The following is a 22,344-nucleotide window of genomic DNA, read 5'->3' as shown; positions in this document are numbered from 1 at the left end:
AAACAACAGCCCTACATCCCCCATTAAAACAGACACATTTAGTTGGGCATTGACAAGATCTCCATACGTCAGCCAATTAGCCTTTGAATCCTGCCACAATGTTGAAGGAAGATGGAGGAAATGGCGTGAAATGCTGCAGGCTGGATTTGTCATCTCTCCCTGCTGTTGCAAAGAAGTGTCATTTAGCCAAGTTAGTTTAAGAAGATCTGAATTCTCTTTTTTTAAGAATCTAAGTTTCATTCATTACTTTTGTTTCATCGGCTATTGGCTAGGAATCAAAAATACATTTTAAGATAAATGTGTGTGTTTGTGTAAGTGTGTCTTTACCCTACTCTGTCTAACAGAACAAAGAAGCAAAGCCAGCATGACAGCTGGGAAACACAAAACAAACACACAAAACCAATACATACAATATCGCTATTATATAACAAAATACATGGAATAAATTTCCCTTGCAAAAAGTACTGTGGCGTACCATGGTACTGTTATGGTAACAGATGGTAATACCATGGCACCTTGATATACTGTATGGTACTGAATGATACATATACTATGGTATTTAAATGGTACCCCAAGGTATTTTTAAAGACTCCCCTGGGTTTTCATTAGCAAATGTTCAAAACACCACAGTTGCAGGACATCATCCATGCTATACTGTAGAGCAGCACTCTTAAACAAGGTTAGGTGTAATGTGATTACAAAGTAATTAGTTACTGTAATCTAATTATTTTATTAAAAAAGTAGTGTAATACATTACATTTTAAATTTGTGTAAACAGATTACAGTTACTGACTTTCAGTTAAGGTAATTACTTTTAAGTTGGGTTAAACATGTCTAAAATAATATTATTTATGTAAAATACATTTATAAAATGAATTGTGTTCATATGTACAACTGTTTGCGTTTCTATGACAGCTGAAAAGTCACTAACAAGTAGGGATGTAAATCTTTGGGTTGAAAGCTAATCAATTAGATTCATTATTCATAGGTTTTCAATTAGATGCAAAACTATTGTTTGCAAGGTCAGAATGATTCTATTCAATACACACTGAAATTCAGTTCAGTTCAGTTCTGTTAAATTAATGATTCAATGAACGATACGATTCTGTATTTTTTTTATTTTTTTATTTTTTATTCATTTATAGGATTCTTTACATACTTCCCCTAATGTGTCTAAGGCAAGAAAAAGAAAGACAAACTACTTAACTACCATGGTTTATTGCATCAAAATTAACTTGAAAGAAAACACATTTAATACAGTTATTGTACATACAGGCTAATAAATGTAAATGTTTTGTTCACGCCAAGTCCCCATCTAAAAAATGATAGCAGTTAAATAGCACTATTTTATCTTTTAGAGAATAATGGTTTCTTCGCAATGATTTGCGTTATAGTGGCCACACAATAAGCACGTTTACAGCACACCAATATGCTGATTACTCTCTTAAATCAGCTTATTTAAAAAATCTGACAAGGCAAGAAATCTGTTTACATGACATTTGAAATAATCACGTTATTCTCTACTTTTGACGTCAAACCGTGAAGAGGCATGCGCTCAACACATGCGCACATTATATGAGCCAGTAAGAACACCAGGTAAGGTGTTTACATGGCATGCAAAATCGGCATAATGGGAAAAAATCTTCCAGTGTCAATTGGGTTATTCAAAAGCCGTTTATGGCATTTACACAGATAAAGGAACACCGTTGTCGGCTTAATATGCATAATCCATGTAAGAACGTGCATGTAAATGAAAAAAATATATATTTGTTGATCAGAAGCAAATTGTTATAGAAAGTAACTTAAAAGTAAAGTAATTAGTAATTTGATTACTTTCCCAACAAAGTAATGAGTATTGTAATCTGATTAGATTTATATAAAAGTAGTTAGTAATTTGTAGAGGATTACTTTGAGTAACACCCATCCCTGCTCTAAATTCAATAGTAAATCAATACAATTGCTATAAGCAGCATGAGGAACTCAGTTATGTTAATAGAGTAGCTTTCACAATTCTCATACAGTAGCTCAGTCTGAGTAAATAAAGATTATAAATAAGAGACCGTGATCCCTATAATGCTCATCATGTTAAGCTTGGAAAAGGCTAATGGGAGCTGGAGCCATGTTGGCTTGAGGCAGGTTAAACTGTACCGGCTTGCCAGAGAGGAAGTCCAAGAGGAGCCATTTTGGCTCAAGGAGTTCCATGTGTAATGGAGAAACACTATTCGTGCCAAATCCAGCATACTGGCTTCTGCTACTACTCTTCATCATATTGAAGGGCAGCCTGAGGCTGAGAGATCTGCTCCACACCACCGTAACATGTGTTTAAACAGATGTCTCTGTGTATGTGCCTGTGTGCATAAATGTTTCTTTGACAGTATTCACTTGTCTTTTATACACATTAGTTTTGAATCAGTACGACAAAGGCAAACATTGTTAGCCCTTTCTGGCCCCATTCATCTTTTAAAAGGGCATTTCTGCCCTGAGCTTAGAAAGTGCAATGAATGACACCAGTGTTGCTTATATCCCAATAACATACACTAATATCCTGTAGGAAAGACAAATCACAAATGAGATCTTTTTAGTATCTCAGCTGCTTCTCAACATCAGCATTGAAATTAAATGGAGATTAAATTGCGACTATTGATTAAAGTCAAAATAAATTCAAAATTGACCCAAAATATACTTTCTTAATACACATTCATGGTCTTATTGTGCATGACTCACCCCTATAATTTTCTTGTTGAATGTACTGTTTCACTTGGAAATACATCACATAACGGAAGTAAAATGGATCCAAATTCTGTTTTATGTTGACTTTCTCACATTTTTTCTCTGGAGAAAAAGACCCCCGTAATCTCACATGTCTCCTCTAGAGTTTCAGAAGTGATCTCAACAATGTAACAAACTGTGCTCAGAATTGCCAAGGTGCCAAATTCTGTAATCAAAAGTCAGAGATTTTAATATGAACTCGAACTTTCCTCATCAAAAACATCCAAGACCAGATTATCTGGGCTATCCTATCCACATACACTCACTGATTACTTTATTTGAAACACCTGTACACCTACTAGGGGTGGGCGATATCACCAAAATCTTGTATCATAATATGAAGAATTTTATATCAAGATGACATTATTTATCGCAATATAGTAATTGTTTTACAATAAACATAATAAATAAACATTTTGTAATGCCTATTTTTGAGAAATCTAGTCAGTGAAAGAAATACTTTTTAAATGAAAAATACTTCCTCTTATATCATTTTCTTTTTATTTAGAACTTGACAAACAAAGTTAAAAATAAAATAAACACAACCTTAACCATAATACTCAATTTCACATTATGCCACATTTCAGTCTGATTCAGACTGTTGACCAGTATTATTATAAACTTTCCTCAAGAAACTGAAGATTTTTTCAAAGCAAAGTAAGAAAGAAAATATTACATAATTTTAGTAAAAAATACACAGCAAAAATAACACATCATGCAGAAAATAATTGTAAAATATATTTGTAAAAAGATTTAAAAAAAAAGACGGATTAATGTGGAGCGCATCTTTAGACTTTCATAATATTCTTTAGTGTGCTTCATTTTAAGGTGTTAAAACAGATTGTTTGTATTACCACAAGTGATTATCATAATGTGACAGTTTGCAGATTAAATCTTTCTAACCTGTGTCAGCTTTTGTGAACCAGATGTCACACGTTTTAATAACAAGCTCCCCTTCATTTTCTTAACTTTTATTTTGATCACATCAGCAAAAATTCATTAAATGATGGAGACGTACAGATGTGCGGTGTAGTGAAGCGCACCTCGGCATGTTAAATATATGATCCAGGTGTCTGGATCACAGTGTCCCGGCAGAGTATGTCAGTCAGAACACGCGGTGGAATTCTGCATCCTTCACTGCAGAGCGCTCAGAACCGGCCGGCAAAATCAGAATTGCTGTTTGTGGGCGCGTTTGCGGCGTTCCCTGATCTGCATAATTCCTTTTAGTGAATCTGCTGTTAAACCAGTGCACACAAATAACCAGCGAATTCATTCCCCACTCAAGCCTGGTTTTAGTTTCACATGAAGCGTGCCCACTGATAGATACGGTCACGCTGCGCACATGTATATTTACATATCGCGATATACACGATATAGCAAAATCTCTGTCGATTGACACTTTATATCATCACCATGATATATATCGTCATATCACCCAGCCCTAACACCTACTTATTCATGTGATAATCTAATCAGCCATTTGTGTGGCAGCAGTGCAATACATAAAATCATGCAGATTTGGGGTCAGGATCTTAATTTAATGTTCACATCAACCATCAGTATGGGGAAAAAATTTGATTTCAGTGATTTCAACCATTGCTAGGCACAACACTACGTGCATGCAGCACAAATTACACATGCACACTCTGATGTAAACAAAATCAGTGTGCACAAAAGCATAGCTGAAGGAGTAATGCAGTCGACCCCTTATTCGCCTTCTAATAGGGTAAAGTCAGAAGTGTGGAAGTATTCTGGGTTCCATAAAAATGCATAAGGATTGTTGGTTGAAGATGGCTTCCCTTTGTGTATAACATGTGTCAGCAAAGTGGCAATGAAACACGGGAACACCTCCAACATGTTCGCTCATCTGAGGGACAGGTAAGTTATGACAGTTCTACTGTTTTATTCCAAACTGTTTTTGAAAACTGAAAGACAACTCTCTAAGAGACAACTAGCTAAGTGACAACTAAGATGACAAAGAAAGTGAACTTTTGTTGCCATTTGCAGATAATAGCTTGCATTCAAGTGGCCGAATAGTAGTTTACTAATCAATTCGCTAGATCTTGTAGTAACAACTAAAATACAGTTGTAATCAGCTAATACTACATCCTGTAATTAATAATGCCAATGTGGCACAATGATGATTTCAATGTTAAGTTAATGTTGGAAAGCCCTGCAATTGTTAACTGCATACAGTGCAATGAGTGAACTGCGGTTATTAAATTTGTAGTTAGCGCCCAGCTATGTATTAGCAACTGGCTTGCTATCCAGAAAAAAAACATGCATACTATTGTTGCAGCCTAGTAGCTGGTATAATTACATTAGTCTAGCCTTACATTAGCATTAACAGTAACTGTTGATCTCCTGGGATTTTCATGCACAACAGTTTCTAGTATTTATGGTGACAAAAATAAAAACCAGTGAGCAGCAGTTCTGTGGACAGAAACGCCTTGTTGATGAGAGAGGTAAACAGAGAATGGCCAGACTGGTTTGAGCTGACATAAAGGCTACGGTAACTCAAATAACCACTCTGTACAATTGTATTGAGCAGAATAGCATCTCAGAATGCACAACGTGCTGAACCTTGAGGCAGATGGGCTACAACAGCTTAAGACCACGTCGGGCAATTTATTAGGACCATAGTGTTCATAATAAAGTGCTCAGTGACTGTACATTTCTATACTGTTACTGTATGTCCACAATTATCTAATTAGTTTCTATTTTAATTTTAGGAAAAAGATCTAATACTAATCTAATCTGAGTTCATCTTTCAATGAAACATTACTGAAAATGTAATTAAGTCCCCTTAGTAACCGAAGATCAACCTTTGAGCAATAAAATTGTCTTCTAGATATTGTAAAACATAGACAACATTGGAAGATCCATTTCCTATCTATCTTTGCATCTTTCCTTCCTTTTTAAAGAAAGACATAAGGAATTTCAGTGAATAACATGACACCCTTTGTTCCTGACGTACCAGTTCGCAGTACAGGGTGTTCAAACAGAAGTGAACATATCTCGTGATACAGTCCCACTGTGGGAGGACGGCACTGTAATTATGCAGCTACACATTGTTTCTGATGAGACTTTAACTACTGGCAGCTCTCACACTAACTCTTCATTATATCTGATATCAGGTTGGGGAGTTTGTATGAAGTTAGTGTGAGCCTTCTATCATTTGTTTCTCACAGCAGTTGTTGTTTGGAGACAAGCGGTACGGCTAAGTTTAGCAGCGTCTGTGTGAGGAGCCAAGGTAGCATAGCAACCGAGCATCATGACAACAAGCACTGTTTACGCAAACTGGTGATGATGCTTCTGGTAGCATGACTGTAAAGGGGCGTTAGTGATTTTAGTGCTGGAGGTTGCCGAGAGGCTGTATTGTTGGTATTGTCAGTGGGTGTTCCTATTGATGGATGCCTTGACGCTAATGGCGGGGTGCTTTTGCCATATTTTTTGAAATAGTAAGCTGTTTTTAAAAAGTTAACATTCTAGGGGGAAAGCATTTGTATATAAATTGCAGCAGTGCATAATATCATGAAAAAAAAAGATCTATTATTAATCCATGAATCAAATTCCCTTTGAACACCCACGATTTCTAACATGATTTTCCTTGCATCATTATTTATTAAATCACATTATTAGGGCCGAAAACTTTAGATTTCTCACAGCAACATTCATTTCTTGCCAACACTTTATTAAAGAATCTAACAGGAGACAATTCAAACATACTCCAATGTCTTTATTGATATTGTTAGTCACCTCATCATATCGCTTCTCATTTGCATGAAGTTAAACTTTTTTCAACTTTGTTGCATCGCAGATACTTTTTTGCTGTAAAATGTTGTATGTGTCAGCAGGGACTAATGGACTCGGTGGATAAATGTGTTGGGCCTCATGTATTCAGATAGAAGACAAAGGCAGGCCTAACACAGTCGTAAAACCTAACTCAGGCCCCCACATAACAAGTCATAAATCTTACTGATAAAAACCGTGCCAAAATCAAACAAAGGGAGTCCAAAACAGACTACAAATCCCATGAAGTCTTGCTCACAAAAGGATCGAACTCTCAACTCCTATTGGATGAGGCACACAATAGAACGCACCTCAACCATGACATCATCAGGAGTAGAAATACCTCTGAAATGCTTCCGGGATTTGCTTCCAGCAACTTTGCCCACCGTGCTAAGACGCAGCTCATCGCTGCTCTCAGATGCAGCCTCGTGGCACAAGGAAGTAACGTCCGACTTGAAACTGTGGCCATACAATTTCTATCTCGCTGGACGAGTTGAGATTACTCTGTGTTCCACCAAACACTCTAACGGATCCGAAGGAGACAACTGAGCAATTCGCATCTTCATCCGTTTGCCTGCAGAAGTGAAGAGATAAAAGATTTCTCTTCCATCTTCAATCAAGTCGACGTCGCTGATTTCTCCGCCAGCCCGCCGAGAATCAGCAGCCGTACCGCCCACCGACAGAGCGAGGAAACGGCCTTCCGTCATCACCCGAGCCTCGAGGAACCGAGTCTGAGTTAAAGGACGGATGAACACACATTCTACGTCCTCATGCGATTCAAGTAAGAGGTTTATGTCTGGGCAGAGATAGAATATTATAGTGTGTTATTCTTGTGTATCAAGGTTATTGCTTGTACAGTTTACGGACCACCGAGTCCGCTCATTGCGATTAACACACAGGGTATTAATTATCACGAATGAGGTTTGCTGTATTGTAGTCCAACCACATTGGACTGTTGTGCATTTCCGCCATCGCGGGTGAGACTGCCACACTGAGTTTATCCATTAAAGAATCAAAGACCGCGGGATGGTTTACGAGCCGTCCACCACGTCTCTGAGTGATAAACTGACAGCTGCTTTCTCTCCCACGATCGCAAAACCGGCTTTGGGGCTGTCACTTTATTCTCTCTCTCTCTCGTACTAACCACACACACACACACACACACGCGCGACCCCTCACAAACATTCTCGCACACATTTTTGGCTAGTAGATAGCTTCGTGATAAAGCTCAGCTTTGTCCCTAAGCTACCATTGACTGGTTTCTCTCCGCCCACATTCACAGCCATATTCTCTGGCCGGAAGTCTCGCGTGACATACTCTCCACGAGAGTCACGTCCACCATTTTGTGCACGTCCCTCCTTGCACACACACACACACACACTCTCACACCCTCATGTGTTATAGGATTATTTTGATTTCCATATCTAATCATATCAGTGTTTAGTTTGTAGTTGTAAGTCGGAAGTTTATTGACTGCATTGTATTAATTATTAATTGATATTATTGCATAAATAAACTTTGTTATACTTCAAAGAGAAGTGTTTTGGTTTGTTTTGCATACACCTGTGTCATGCTGACGGGATGTCAGCGCTCGGATTCAAGCCTTCATTCATTGTTTTTTTTCTCCGAAAATCGATATTCTTCGAATGTCGATTTTCCTAAGAAAACAATCTAATATTGAGACTGTTATACTATCTGGTTATTAGTCCCTAATTCCAGGGTGGTGCCCCATCAATATTAATCCTTGTTAATATTCTATTGATTTTTGACAACTGAAATTATCTTTGATGATTGTTGAATTTGAATGATCAATAAGCTAGTGTTAATTTCAATTAATGTTTCATCGATGTTAATGATCAGTGATTATCTTTGATAATTGTTGATTTAAAGGATTAAAAAAACTAACATGGATTCTCATCAATGTTCTGTTGATTTTAATAATTATTATCTTTGATAATTATTAATTATTGCTAGTAACCAAACCCGCTCCTAAACATAGCGCACTACATTTACTGGAGCCCCATATGAGGTTTTAATGAGTTAGATTCAATTAATTTATTTAAATATTAATTAATAACTAAAGAAATAATTATCAATTATTTCTGATAGTAACACTGATCTAAACAACCAGTAAAGCCCTACAAATGGCAGGAACTTGCCTATATTGACCTGAGACTTTTATTTAAATCTATCCAGACAGTGGAATTAACAACCTCATTACCTGATGGGATTGTGAGGATAAATACAAAAACCCATTTCTGAGTGGTGTAATGGAAGTCATAGTCATTTACGCTACTCAATTAGTTTAGCTACTGTATTGACATGCAGTACCTGTCACAGTTCTGTTTGTCCTCTGATAATCATTGTGTCATTCCCTTCCACTGTCCTCGAAGTCCTCACTCTATCCCATTACAACGAGTGACTTATTCAGTACACTTTTATCAAGGTGCACTTCTCCTTCCTTTAATCTAATCAGTCAGTCTAGACTTTTACTGAAATTGAGTAAGACAAGGACCAGTGTTGGATATGGAAGAAAATATTGCATTAGATTCTAACTTCATCATTTGCCAATATATCCTCATAATGTAATGTTTATGAAACCCATGTGTCACCAATTATGTGGGTACAAAAGACACAATCAAAATATGACCTGTATGACATAAAACAGAATAATCTAAAAGCCAAAATGTCTCATGTTTCAAAGGAACTTATAGGTGTGTGTGTGTGTGTGTGTGTGTGTGTGTGTGTGTGTATATATATATATATATATATATATATATATATATATATATATATATATATATATATATATATATATATATACATACAGTTGAAATCAGAAGTTTACATACACTTAGGACTCATTTTTTTTTAACCACTCCACAGATTTAATATTAGCAAACTATAGTTTTGGCAAGTCTTTCAGGACATCTACTTTGTGCATGACATGAGTAATTTTTCCAACAATTGTTTACAGACAGATTGTTTCACTTTTAATTGACTACATCACAATTCCAGTGGGTCAGAAGTTTACATACACTAAGTTAACTGTGCCTTTAAACAGCTTGGAAAATTCCAGAAAATGATGTCATTCCTTTAGACAATTAGCCAATTAGCTTCTGATAGGAGGTGTAATGAATTGGAGGTGTACCTGTGGATGTATTTTAAGGCCTACCTTCAAACTCAGTGCCTCTTTGCTTGACATCATGGGAAAATCAAAAGAAATTAACCAAGACCTCAGAAAAAAAACTGTGGACCTCCACAAGTCTGGTTCATCCTTGGGAGCAATTTCCAAACGCCTGAAGGTACCACTTTCATCTGTACAAACAATAGTATGCAAGCATAAACACCATGGGACCATGCAGCCATCATACCACTCAGGAAGGAGATGCATTCAGTCTCCTAGAGATGAACGTAGTTTGGTGCAAAAAGTGCAAATCAATCCCAGAACAACAGGAAAGGACCTTGTGAAGATGCTGGAGGAAACAGGTAGACAAGTATCTATAGCCACAGTAAAAGAGTCCTCTATCAACATAACCTGAAATGTTGCTTAGCAAGGAAGAAGCCACTGCTCCAAAACCACCATAAAAAAGCCAGACTACAGTTTGCAAGTGCACATGGGCATAACGATTTTACTTTTTGGAGAAATGTCCTCTGGTCTGATAAAACAAAAATGTAACTGTTTGGTCATAATGACTATCGTTATGTTTGGAGGAAAAAGGGTGAGGCTTGCAAGCCAAAGAGCACCATCCCAACGTGAAGCATGGTGGTGGCAGCATCATGTTGTGGGGTGCTTTGCTGCAGGAGGGACTGGTGCATTTCACAAAATAGACGGTATCATAAGGAAGGAAAATTATGTGGATATATTGAAGCAACATCTCAAGACATTAGCCAGGAAGTTAAAGCTCGTTCACAAATGGGTCTTTCAAATGGACAATGACCCCAAGCATACCTCCAAAGTTGTGGCAAAATGGCTTAAGGACAACAAAGTCAAGGTATTGGAGTGGCCATCACAAAGCCCTGACCTCAATCCAATAGAGAATTTGTGGGTAGAACTGAAAAAGCATGTGCGAGCAAGGAGGTCTACAAACCTGACTCAGTTGCACCAGTTCTGTCTGGAGGAATGGGCCAAAATTCCAGCAACTTGTGTCCAGCTTGTGCAAGGCTACCAAATACTAACAAAGTGTATGTAAACTTCTGACGCACTGGGAATGTGATGAAAGAAATAAAAGCTGAAATAAATCATTCTCTCTACTATATATATATATATATATATACACACACACACACACACACACACACACACACACACACTGTATATATAGTATAGGTTTTCTGGTGGGAGTGGAAAGAAAAGTTGACCTTTCCTTACCATCAAGATAAATAGAAAGCAAAAATCTATTTAAAGTCTATAAAATGAAAATCATTCACTTCATTCACTTATAAAAGTAATAGCACACATCTCCTTAGCATGATTTGTGATATATTTCATGAGTTAAGCATATAAGCTGAATACTGTTGTTTAGGGGTTTGTTCAAATCCCTAACGCCACACTCAAAAAAAGGATTTTTGCTGCTTGTTCAGTTTAATCAAAAATAAAGCAACACAATTATAGAACTTGATTGCGTTCTATACATTTAAATTTGTAAAATGGAAGTTTACTTAATCCTTTTGAGTTGGGACCACATTAATACTTTTTGTGATATTAATGTAGCATTGATGAAACTGGACATGTGATTTCCATTTCCCAGAATACTTTGCATGGGACTCTATAGGGAGAGTTGAAAAGAGATGTTATTAAATTAAGTGTTTTTGTGCAAGATGAATATAAAGGGTGATACCTGTTATAGTTTAATATTTTGTTATGTTGAGATTTAGGAGAGTTTCTGTTATGTTGGAGTTTTAGGGGTTACCATTTTGGTGAAGAGTGGAGCTTGAGCTAATGAGAAGGAAAGATAAATGTTGCACGTGAAATTAATTGCTCGCTTTGTTGAGCAAATGCTATGCTAACAACAGCATCGTTACTAAACTACACTCTGTAATGTTTCAAACCAGCATGTACTGTATTTAGCATGCTAACATCTACATTCACTAGTTAGTAAATAAAGAAATAAAAGTGATTTATTTGAGTTACATTATCACGTCTAAATTTGTTGGGTTTACTCAATTCAACTATGTTATTTTTAAACAATGAATTTGTGTTGAGACTACATAGTAATTTAAAGTATTTTTAATACTACATAGTATTTTTTGTTGTACAAGTGTAAGCAATAGTAATAGTAGTAGCAGCCTTTCAATGAGAAACAGAGAGAGAATAGGAATTATAGGAAACTAGTGTTGTGAGGAGAGGGAAATGGTTTTTAGAGATATATTTGGTTCATGGCAGTCAGCATTCTCCAATCTCGTTTCCAAAAGCTCTGATGATATTTAGCTGTCTGAGAATCAGCACATAGACTGACTAAACTGACTGGTGCTGTTTCATCTGCTGTATCAAAGAGCTTCAACACAGTGAGAAAGAGAGAGAGAGACAGAGCAAACAAACACTTCCTTTCCATCTGTTTTTTTCCCTTTTGATGGATGCAAGGCAAGTAGCTCTCTCTCTCTTTATTTCTCTCTCTCTCTTTAGATGCAGCAGTTAGTGGTTGGTTTCTCTGATCACAAGTATCTTTCTTTCCACAAAGAGAAGCAGTTGATACTTTGAATAACTGTAAACACAGTCTTTGATTTGACATCACGCACATGTCTGATAAGTGCATAAGTGTAGTAAGGTCAGCAGGGGAAAATACAGATTATACGAGGCACAATTGTAAGAAAATGTGACACCAAGCAGAAAACTATAGCTATAACACTGTATTGCAGATGGGCGCTTCTAGTGCAGACGGCTGCATTGATTATAAGGACAAATGCAGTTTTGATGCATTCCAACACATCCAGTGTAGACCGGTGTATAATTGTAGGTTGTTTATGGTTGCATAAACAAGCAATCTAGCAGCGTGTGCAGTCACAGGTGTTCATAAATCGGCTATTGTACAATATCTTCAAACGAGGCTCATCCAATCAGATACATAATGTATTAATGTTTTAAAGTTGCTGTTTTTTTGTTTTGTTTTTTGTTTTGTTTTAACTCATGTTCTGTAAAGTAGCTGTTTGTTTGTTTTTTTAACTGGAACCTTTTTTATAATGTGTTATAAAAATTCGAATCTTATGGTTTGCTTCCATCAAGTTCAAAATTAGAAACACATTATGAAATGAGATTAATTACGCTTCATTTGTAAAGTATTTCTTTCACTGTATTATAAGAAAATAGGTATTACTTCTTCATTATGCAATATATAAACTATTTTTGGGTTGAATTTGCATGTGAAAACTATATCAAGATATATATCAATGTTGTGATATAAAATCATTTATACAGTAATATAAGATTTTGGTCATAATAGTTGATATACTTGGAACAGAGTGGATGAGAGAGATTGTGAAGAGTTTGAAGTTTTCTGGCGTTTACGTGATTTAAATGGTGTTTAAAAAAACACTGTCTCCGTCAGCAGCCAGCCCCTTCAGTTTCCTGTTACACAGCATCTTGATCACACATCAAACAACCTCCATTAACTCACATCGACTGCGCAGACAGCTGCTGATGGATGGCTCCAAATTAAACACAGCCGCTGATCAACTTAACCAAGCTGCCAATCAATCAATCAGTCTAATCCAATCTCAGCCTCCCACAATCACGTTTAGCCTCCAGATCAGTCAAGCGCAATCCAGCAGGCCTGTGTACTTACTGATTAAAATAAGGCATAATCTGTGGTCATTCTGTGCCTGAGGGGTCGCTCAGGAAGAAGCAACAGGAATGTGAACAGCGTCACACGATCGGGAAGATATGCTGATTGTCTTGATGACAGCTGACTTCCTTTGGTACAAAGTGGCAGCAAGGTTTTATAAATTAAATTTAGAATGGAGATGTTCCCACCTTCTACACTCAAAGGCACTCTCACACGCACCACAATGTGCAACATTGGCCGTTATCACTTTGGGGAGACTTTGGGGAGCAAAGAGCAGACCTTCACTTAATTAGTGATTGTTCCTAAAGCACAGCCTCCGGCTCTCTGCTTTGCACTCCGCTGACAACACGCTGAACCTCGTTATTTTCAATATGTGCTTGATCATTGGCAGGGTCATCATAGGAACTAACCGCAGTCTATGTCTGCACTGACCCTGACGAATTTGCAAAAAATTAAACATTGCAAATGCAGATCTTATATACAAAGCAGTAATTGTCTAAAGGTAACAGATCGTTAATTCTGCACAAAATGATCACAAAACTACATTTAATTGTGTAATTAATCAGGGTGAGCATTTAAGAAAATAAATGCAAACATTTCCCTGTGAGGTAAATTATTAGTGTTTATACTTTATAGTTATACACAAATATAATGAAGTTAAAATGACGAGCGACACAACACTGTCACATTTCAGCACCTTTAATATGGACTCTTTTAAGTAGCACTTAAAGTGCATTCTCGCGTGTTCTTGTTAAGTGCAGCTTAGGAAATCTTTTAAAATAACAAAGGTTTGTAAAATTGCTCGTAGAAAAACCAAGCAACTTCCTACTGGTCAATGCAAATTCACCTGTTAAAGTTCATCAGACTTAAACTCCACGCAAAATCTGCGAGGGGAAATTCTTCTCCACCGGAGGTCCTTTACCGGATTCCCATTGAAATGACTGTATTTTCACTTGTGAGACTTAAATCATAGTAATTATGGTTGTTAATATGAGTCAAGAGTTAAAAAGCACATTATTCACTAACTACCCGCAATCATGTTTAGCCGGTGCAATCAGCATTAAAATTGCTCTGCATCTTCAATATTTAAATGAAGTCATTGTCATTTCTTCACAAAACTTAATTTACACAGCACTATTACCGACAAATGATAGTAGGCTGTAAAAAAAAATTAAAATTTATTTAAAAGAGATGTTTGTGAACATTTTCAACTGATCATTTCTGCAGTAATTAATCAAATACTCATCAAATGATGTTGAAGAGGATTATAACCTGGCACATATGCAGATGCGTGTGTTGTCAAGTGCAAGTTCTGCATGTTTAAGAGATGATCCAGGTGTCTGGATCAAAGTGATGCTGTTCAGTCCTGGCAGGGTGGGTCAAATACGGTGGTCTGTGGCATCCTCGGCTATATTGCACTCAGAATTGGACAACAAGATCAGAATTGCAAATGCAATTTGCGTTCAGCAGCAACTTTGTGGGCGCATTTGCAGCGTTGCCTGATCTGCATAATTGCTTTAGTGAATCGAGCGCTAAACGTGCGCAGTTAGCACGTGCAAAAAAAATTCTGCTTTCAGCAGATGCAGTTCATTCTTAGTGAATCTGCCCCTATGACTTTTGTTGTAATTAGTGGTATTTTATAAAAATAAATTAATACAAAAAATGTTTAAACAAACCTTTTTCAAGACCCTGTTGATAAAATATGAAATCATCTAATCATTTAGTAACAGGCTACTGATGGCAGTACATCCAATAAGAATTACATTTCTTGTTGCCAAAAGTACTAAAATAATTGTAAATCGTTAAATTTCCTTACAATTCCCATTCCTATTTACAGTAATACAGTGGGAATTTGGACCAATACAATTTCACTTGGATAGGGCTAGCTAGAACATTTCAGCTACCATAAATATGAACTGTACCATAAAGCTGAATAAATTAAAGTATAAATGACTGTGTGGTGATATGGGTGTGGCCGAGCGACAAATGTGGAGAGCGAGGCCGGGAGAGGAAGAACGGTAAGGATTGACACCTGTGGGAAATTATCTCTAACAGCTGTTCTGTGTTACATTGAGAGCTGGAGAGGCATAAAAATGGTGTCCAGACTGCCAGAGGAGACAAAAAGAGATGCACAAAGCTGACTGTGTGTGTGTGCGTGTGATTAGTGTGCTGAAAAGCCATTAGTGTGTTTGTTGATGCTGAAAAGTGTCAAAATAAAGACTCACGTGGATTGTTCACCTAGCTCCCGCTTCCTCCTTTAGAGAGAACTAAAGACCTGTTATAGACTGCTAATATAATAAATTGACTAAGTGAGATGCTATTTCATCTAATGCCTTGTTTGATCAATCAGTTACTGGATTAAATTCTCAAACCTTTGCAAACAAAGGACAAAAAAATGACAAAGCCGCGTTGTGGACAGAGCACAGTCTCTATTAACAGTTATTGCAGGATTTATGTAAAATCACTGTACACAGATACAGTACTGCTTAATATTAAAACAACAAAATTGGATTAGCTGCATTTAATGAAATTATGTGGAATGATGTAGAAAACATGATTCTTGATTCACTGGATATGCCAATCTTGATGTATTTGTGAATCTTCTAATAATAGTACAAGATGCGCAAGTAAATTGACTAATACAGCTTTAATGAGTTACAGTGTGTGTGTGAATGCAAAAATTTGAGATGGGAAGAAAAAGAAAAAAAGGAGGAGAGAGAGACACACAGACAGACCTATGAGTGCTTTCCTAGTGTTTTTTTTCTAAATTGGGCGCTGACTTGTGTGTGTTTGTGTGTATATGTGGAGGGCAGAGGGAAAACGCTGGACAAAGGCTATTTTAAACTGGTTGATATGAGGACAGTGACCAGCATGGGCTTTGTGACTGTAGTTAGAGAAAGACAGTCAAAATACACATGCACAAATGGACAGAGAAGCAAAGAGCCAAGCTGTCCTCACACAGACATCCATTACAGACCCAATGACCCAAGAGCAATTATTTCCATCATATGAAGTACGTTTGGCCTGTGATGCTTCCATATCCTTTAAAATAAGAGCACTTAATTCAGACCAATTACACATGACAGGGGTGAGCCAGCAGAGGAAACAGGAAAGGAAGGGACAGAGAAATTGAAAGGTCAATACTTTCATTTAGTCATCAGGCTGAGCTGTCAGTGATGTGTTTAATGTTACCAATAAAAGCAAGTCCACGCAGGATTGCACATACATCACCTGCACTTCTGTGGAGGAAGTTAAAACATTTATAACATTGACTGATCCTGCTTACACACACAGATGAACGCTGTTTTTCTGTACTGCTGTATTTTCTGTACTGCTGTATTTTCTCCACTGCCTAGGAAAATGGGCCTTTAAACATCACCATAAGTAAAAACCAAATCGAATCATTTCAATTTGTGCATTAGTAAATAAATAAATAAATAAATAATACAGTTTTCAGTGGACACAAAGTTTATCAAGTCAGAAAATCAAAAGGACAGGGCATATCGACAAATTAATTAACTTGCAAGGCTGAAGCGGCCCGCCAACATTCCAAGCTAGGTTTTATCAGAGTTAGATCAATGCAGATTGATCCAGGCTACATCTTTCTGCTAAATCTAATTTACTAACAAATGGAGGATTTGGACCAGGCAGAGGAAAACAATGACACCCAGAATGCATCTCAACAGGCGGAAATTCATACAGTTAAAAAGGATGCTTTTTAATGTTTTGTATGGTTTCAAGTTTCACTGCTTCAGGTCAATAACATCCATTCAGTTGAGATGTGGCTGCAACACTTTTTTTTGGATAAATGTACTGTACAAGAAGATAACATATGCCATGTACGCTGCCAGTCAAAAGTTTGGACACACTTGACTGAATTTATGTTTTTCATTATCTTGAAAAACTTTTGATCTAAAGGCTTAAGCTTAAATATTTGAAATGAGTTATAGACAATAAAACATTTTTGCATAAATATTAATTTCTTGGCAAGACTAACATTTTCATAATTTTTAAATGGATGAATTGGACCTGACAGTGCAGGAAGCAGCAAAAAAAAAGTGTGTGATTACTGAGTAATCCTAATGAATTACATGTATACAGTGTAATTATTTTGTTGAGCTACTTAAACTTACATAATGTTATATTGTTAGAACTATAGTAATTAATAATAGTAACATGTGTAACATGGACACTGTAAAATAAATATTACTCATTTGTGTTATATGATGGATTTGAAGGGAGCCTGGGTAGCTCAGCGAGTATTGACGCTGACTACCACCTCTGGAGTCGCGAGTTTGAATACAGAGAGTGCTGAGTGACTCCAGCCTGGTCTCCTAAGCAACCAAATTGGCCCGGTTGCTAGGGAGGGTAGAGTCACATGGGGTAACCTCCTCGTGGTCGCGATGAGTGGTTCTCGCTCTCAATGGGGCACATGGTAAGTTGTGCGTGGATCGCGGAGAATAGCATGAGCCTCCTATGATGTGAGTCTCCGCGGTGTCATGCACAACGAGCCACGTGATAAGAAGCGGAGGCAACTGACACTTGTCCTCCGCCACCCAGATTGAGGTGAGTAACCGCGCCACCACAAGGACCTACTAAGTATTGGGAATTGGGCATTCCAAACTGGGAGACAAAAGGGATGAAATAAAAAAAATAAAATAAAAAATATGATGGATTTGATGACACTTGTAAGTCCATAGAACATTGTAAAACAATGTACTTACTTTCAGAGCTTTGGAGCGATTGGCAAGGAGATTCTCAATTTCCCGTGCAGCATTTGCCACCAGCTGCTGTGCATTGTTGTGTTTCACAGTGTAGTGTCTGCGAAGATTCAAGAAAATCTGAGATAGAGAAAGAAAAATAGAGAGGGTTACGTTTCTAAAATCACTAAAAGTTCTTTGGTTTTACTTGCTGAAATTCATTGCCTTCATTTAAAAGTAGAAGAAAAGAAAGGGAAGAATCGTGTTTGTGTCAAAGATTTGACAGACACCATTCATTAAAAAGTACATGTAAATCTAATTAGTCATAAAAATTTGATCGTGACACATAACCAGATTGAATATCCAACCTTTTAAGCAAATCAAGAAAAATTACTAGGTAATTAATTAACTTAAAGGGATAGTTCATCCAAAAAATGAAAAATCTCTCATCATTTACTCACCCTCATTCCATCCCAGATGTGTATGTTTTTCTTTCTTCTGCAGAGGGCAAACAAAGAATTTTAGAAGAATATCTCAGCTCTGTAGGTTCATACAATGCACATGAATGGTGACCAAAATATTTAAAGTCCAAAAAGCATATAAAGGCAGCATAAAAGTAATCCATACGACTCCAGTGGTTAAAGTATCTTCAGAAGTGATATGATAGATGAGGGTAAGAACCAGATCAATATTTAACTCCTTTTTTCCTATAAACCTCCACTTTCACTTTAACATTCTTCTTCTTTTGTTTTTGGCATTTCAAATTCTTTGTGCATATCGAAACCTACTGGACAGGGAGGAGAATTTATATTGCTTCTAAAGTTATAGATTTAACCACTGGAGTAATATGGATTACTTTTATGCTGCCTTTATATGCTTTGTGGACCTTCAACATTCTGGCCACTATTCACTTGCAATGTTTGGACCTACAGAGCATCATGGTTACTTCCGTAACCTTCATTCCCTGATGGAGAGAATGAGACGTTGTGTTGATGTAGTGACACTAGGGGTCACTCTTGGGAGCCTGAGACACCTCTGGTCTTTGATAAAAGGCCAATGAAAATTGGCGAGTGGTATTTGCATGCCTCTACCCCGGACATACGGGTATAAAAGGAGCTGGTATGCAACCACTCATTCAGGTTTTATGCTGAGGAGCTGAGACAAGGTCCAGCCATTTGGGGACAAGTCGACTACCCAAAAGATAGAGACAGGCTAACCCAGTCGTGGCCTCTTTTCCCCTTCTTTTTTTCACTACCTAAAAACAAGGGGGATTATCTGACTGGGCCGCCAGGTCTAGTCAGGGGGTGTCCCTCCCAAGAGAAGGACACCGCGGAGACCACACCTCGCCCAAAGAGAGGGGGGGATATTATGAGTGGAAAAATACGTCTTGCCGACCATGTGGAAAGTCTCATGGTAGATCCTACCCAACGTGGGAGGAGTTACTACAAACATGGAGGCTGGGGCAGAGGGGCTCTGCCCAAGGAAGACGCAGTTTGCCAACAGGGAAACGAATTAGCGGAAGATATACATCGCATGGGGTTACCTTACAGGGAACCGCCACATGCGGAGCACCTACCCCAGAACAGGGCTCTTAGTTAGCACGTGTACTGGGCCGGCAATGAGTCTCTCTGAAAACTCGACTGCCACAGGGCTCAGAGGAAGTCAACCAGGGAACATAGTATGTGAACACTACTGGGAATTAATGGCGCACGTCTTCAGCTCAGAGGAGGTGAAAGGCCGGCTATCCCGGGCTTATCCGCTTGTATTGTGTGCCACTACCTGGGATGAAACCTGTTCCACCTAGAGGTTGTAGAACCTTGCAAATGTGTTGGGTATTGCCCAGCCCGCTGCTCTGCAAATGTCTGTTAGAGAGGCACTCCTGGCCAGGGCCCAGGAGGCCGCTATACCCCTGGTAGAATGGGCTCGTAACCCTACCAGAGGCGGCACGTCCTAGGCATGATATGCCATAGCTATGGCATCAATGAGCCAGTGGCCGATCCTCTGCTTGGAGACAGCGCTTCCTTTCCGCTGTGCACCAAAGCAGACAAAGAGCTGCTCAGAGATCCTAAAGCTCTGCGTGCATCCAAATAGATGTGTAAAGCGCGCACCGGACACAGCAACGACAGGGCTGGGTCTGCCTCCCCCTGGGGCATTGCTCGCAGGTTCACCACCCGGTCCCTAAAAGGGGTCGTGGGAACCTTGGGCACATAGCCCGGTTGGGGTCTCAGGATCACATGAGAGTAGCCCGGACCGAACTCCAGACACGTTTTGCTGACAGAGAATGCTTGCATTCCTACCCTCTTGATGGAAGTGAGTGCAGTCAGGAGGGCAGTCTTCAAAGAGAGTGCCTTAAGCTCAGCTGACTGCAAAGGCTCAAAGGGGCTCTCTGTAGACCCTGAAGAACTACAGAGAGGTCCCATGAGGGAACGAGGTGCGGCCTGGAGGGATTCAGCCTCCTGGCACCTCTCAGGAACCTGATGATCAGGCTGTGCTTCCCTAAGGACTTACTGTCCACTGTGATGTGGTGTGCTGCTATTGCAGCAACGTACACCTTCAAGGTGGAAGGGGACAGCCGTACAAGAGCGGGCAGTGGGAGGATTCTTGGGACGCGAACAGGTCTACCTGTGCCTGTCCGAATCGACTCCAAATCAGCTGGACCACCTGAGGGTGGAGTCTCCACTCTTCCCTGAGGGTAACCTGCCGTGACAGCGCGTCCGCTGTAGTGTTGAGGTTGCCCGGGATGTGAGTGGCTCGCAGCGACTTGAAGTGCTGCTGACTCCATAGGAGGAGATGGCGGGCGAGTTGTTACATACAAAGAGAGCGCAGACCGCCTTGGCGGTTGACATATGCTACCATTGCCGTGCTGTCTGTCCGAACTAACACGTGCTTGCCCTGGATCAACAACCGGAACCTATGCAGGGCGAGCAGAATTGCCAACAACTCGAGGCAGTTGATGTGCCAATGCAGTCGCGGGCCTGTTCATAAGCCGGTTGCTGCGTGCCCATTGCAAACAGCACCCCAGCCCATTTTGGAGGCATCTGTCATGACCACGACGTGCCTGGAGACCTGCTCTAGGGGAACACCTTCTCGTAGAAACGAGAGGTCAGTCCAAGGGCTGAAAAGACGGTGACAGACCGGCGTGATGACCACGCGATGTGTCCTGCGGCACCATGCCCATCTTGGGACTCGAGTCTGAAGCCAGTGCTGAAGGGGTCTCATATGCATCAACCTGAGCGGGGTGGCCATCAGTGAGGATGCCATATGCCCCAGGAACCTCTGAAAGAGTTTCAGTGGAACCGCTGTTTTCTGTTTCAATGCCTTCAAACAGGCCAACACCGACTGTGCATGCTTGTTCGTGAGGCACGCTGTCAAAGAGACTGAGTCCAACTCCAAATCGAGGAAAGAGATGCTCTGAACCGGGAGGAGCTCGCTCTTTTCCCAGTTGACCCAAAGTCCTAATCGGCTGAGGTGTGAGAGCACCAAGTCCCTGTGTGCACACAACATGTCCTGAGAGTGAGCTAGGATTAGCCAATCGTTGAGATAGTTGAGAATACGAATGCCCACTTCCCTTAACGGGGCAAGGGCTGCCTCTGCGACCTTCGTGAAAATGTGAGGGGACAAGGACAGGCCGAAAGGGAGGACCTTGTACTGATACGCCTGACCCTCAAATGCAAACCGCAGGAAGGGTCTGTGTCGAGGAAGGATCGAGACATGGAAGTACGCGTCCTTCAGGTCTACCGCCATGAACCAATCTTGATGCTGGACGCTCGCCAGAATGCGTTTTTGCATCAGCATCTTGAACGGGAGTCTGTGTAAAGCCCGGTTCAGTACTCGCAGGTCCAAGATTGGCCGCAACCCACCTCCTTTTTTTTTTGGTACGATGAAGTAGGGGCTGCAAAACCCCTTCTTCATCTCGGCTGGAGGGACAGGTTCTACTGCACCCTTCCGTAGGAGGGTGGCTATCTCTGCACACAAAATAGCAGTGTTTTCATCCTTCACCAAGGTGAAGTGGATACCGCTGAACCTGGGTGGACGCCTGGCGAACTGAATCGCGTAGCCGAGTCAGACGGTCCGGACCAGCCATCGCGACAGATTGGAAAGCGCAAGCCACGCATCCAAGCTCCGTGCGAGGGGGACCAAAGGGACAATCTTGTCAGACATACCGGCGGGTGGGGCCTCGTGGTGGTGCGGAGCTCGAGGTGCCACACCATGTCGTGGCCGTGCTGAGCTCAGGGATATCGAAGTACTTACCTGGCTCCTTGTGACCACCCCCGGAACAGCCTGGGATGGGGGAGGAAGAG

At 39.6% G+C, this 22,344-nt stretch overlaps 1 protein-coding gene across 2 annotated transcripts in view; it reads right to left on the bottom strand.

Annotated features, from left to right (window-relative positions):
• LOC127434833 (voltage-dependent calcium channel subunit alpha-2/delta-1-like) overlaps positions 1–22,344 on the bottom strand; it is a 150,088-nt gene that overhangs the window by 92,897 nt on the left and 34,847 nt on the right. For both annotated transcript variants that reach the window (XM_051687842.1, XM_051687843.1), the window contains exon 3: positions 18,068–18,184. In XM_051687842.1, coding sequence (XP_051543802.1) covers positions 18,068–18,184 — 117 coding nt within the window. The remainder of the gene's footprint in view (positions 1–18,067; positions 18,185–22,344) is intronic.

Source organism: Myxocyprinus asiaticus, chromosome 45, assembly GCF_019703515.2.
Source record: "Myxocyprinus asiaticus isolate MX2 ecotype Aquarium Trade chromosome 45, UBuf_Myxa_2, whole genome shotgun sequence".
Lineage (NCBI taxonomy): Eukaryota > Metazoa > Chordata > Actinopteri > Cypriniformes > Catostomidae > Myxocyprinus > Myxocyprinus asiaticus.
The sequence above is the reverse complement of the archived record's forward strand: the minus strand, read 5'-3'. Positions and strand labels throughout refer to the sequence as shown.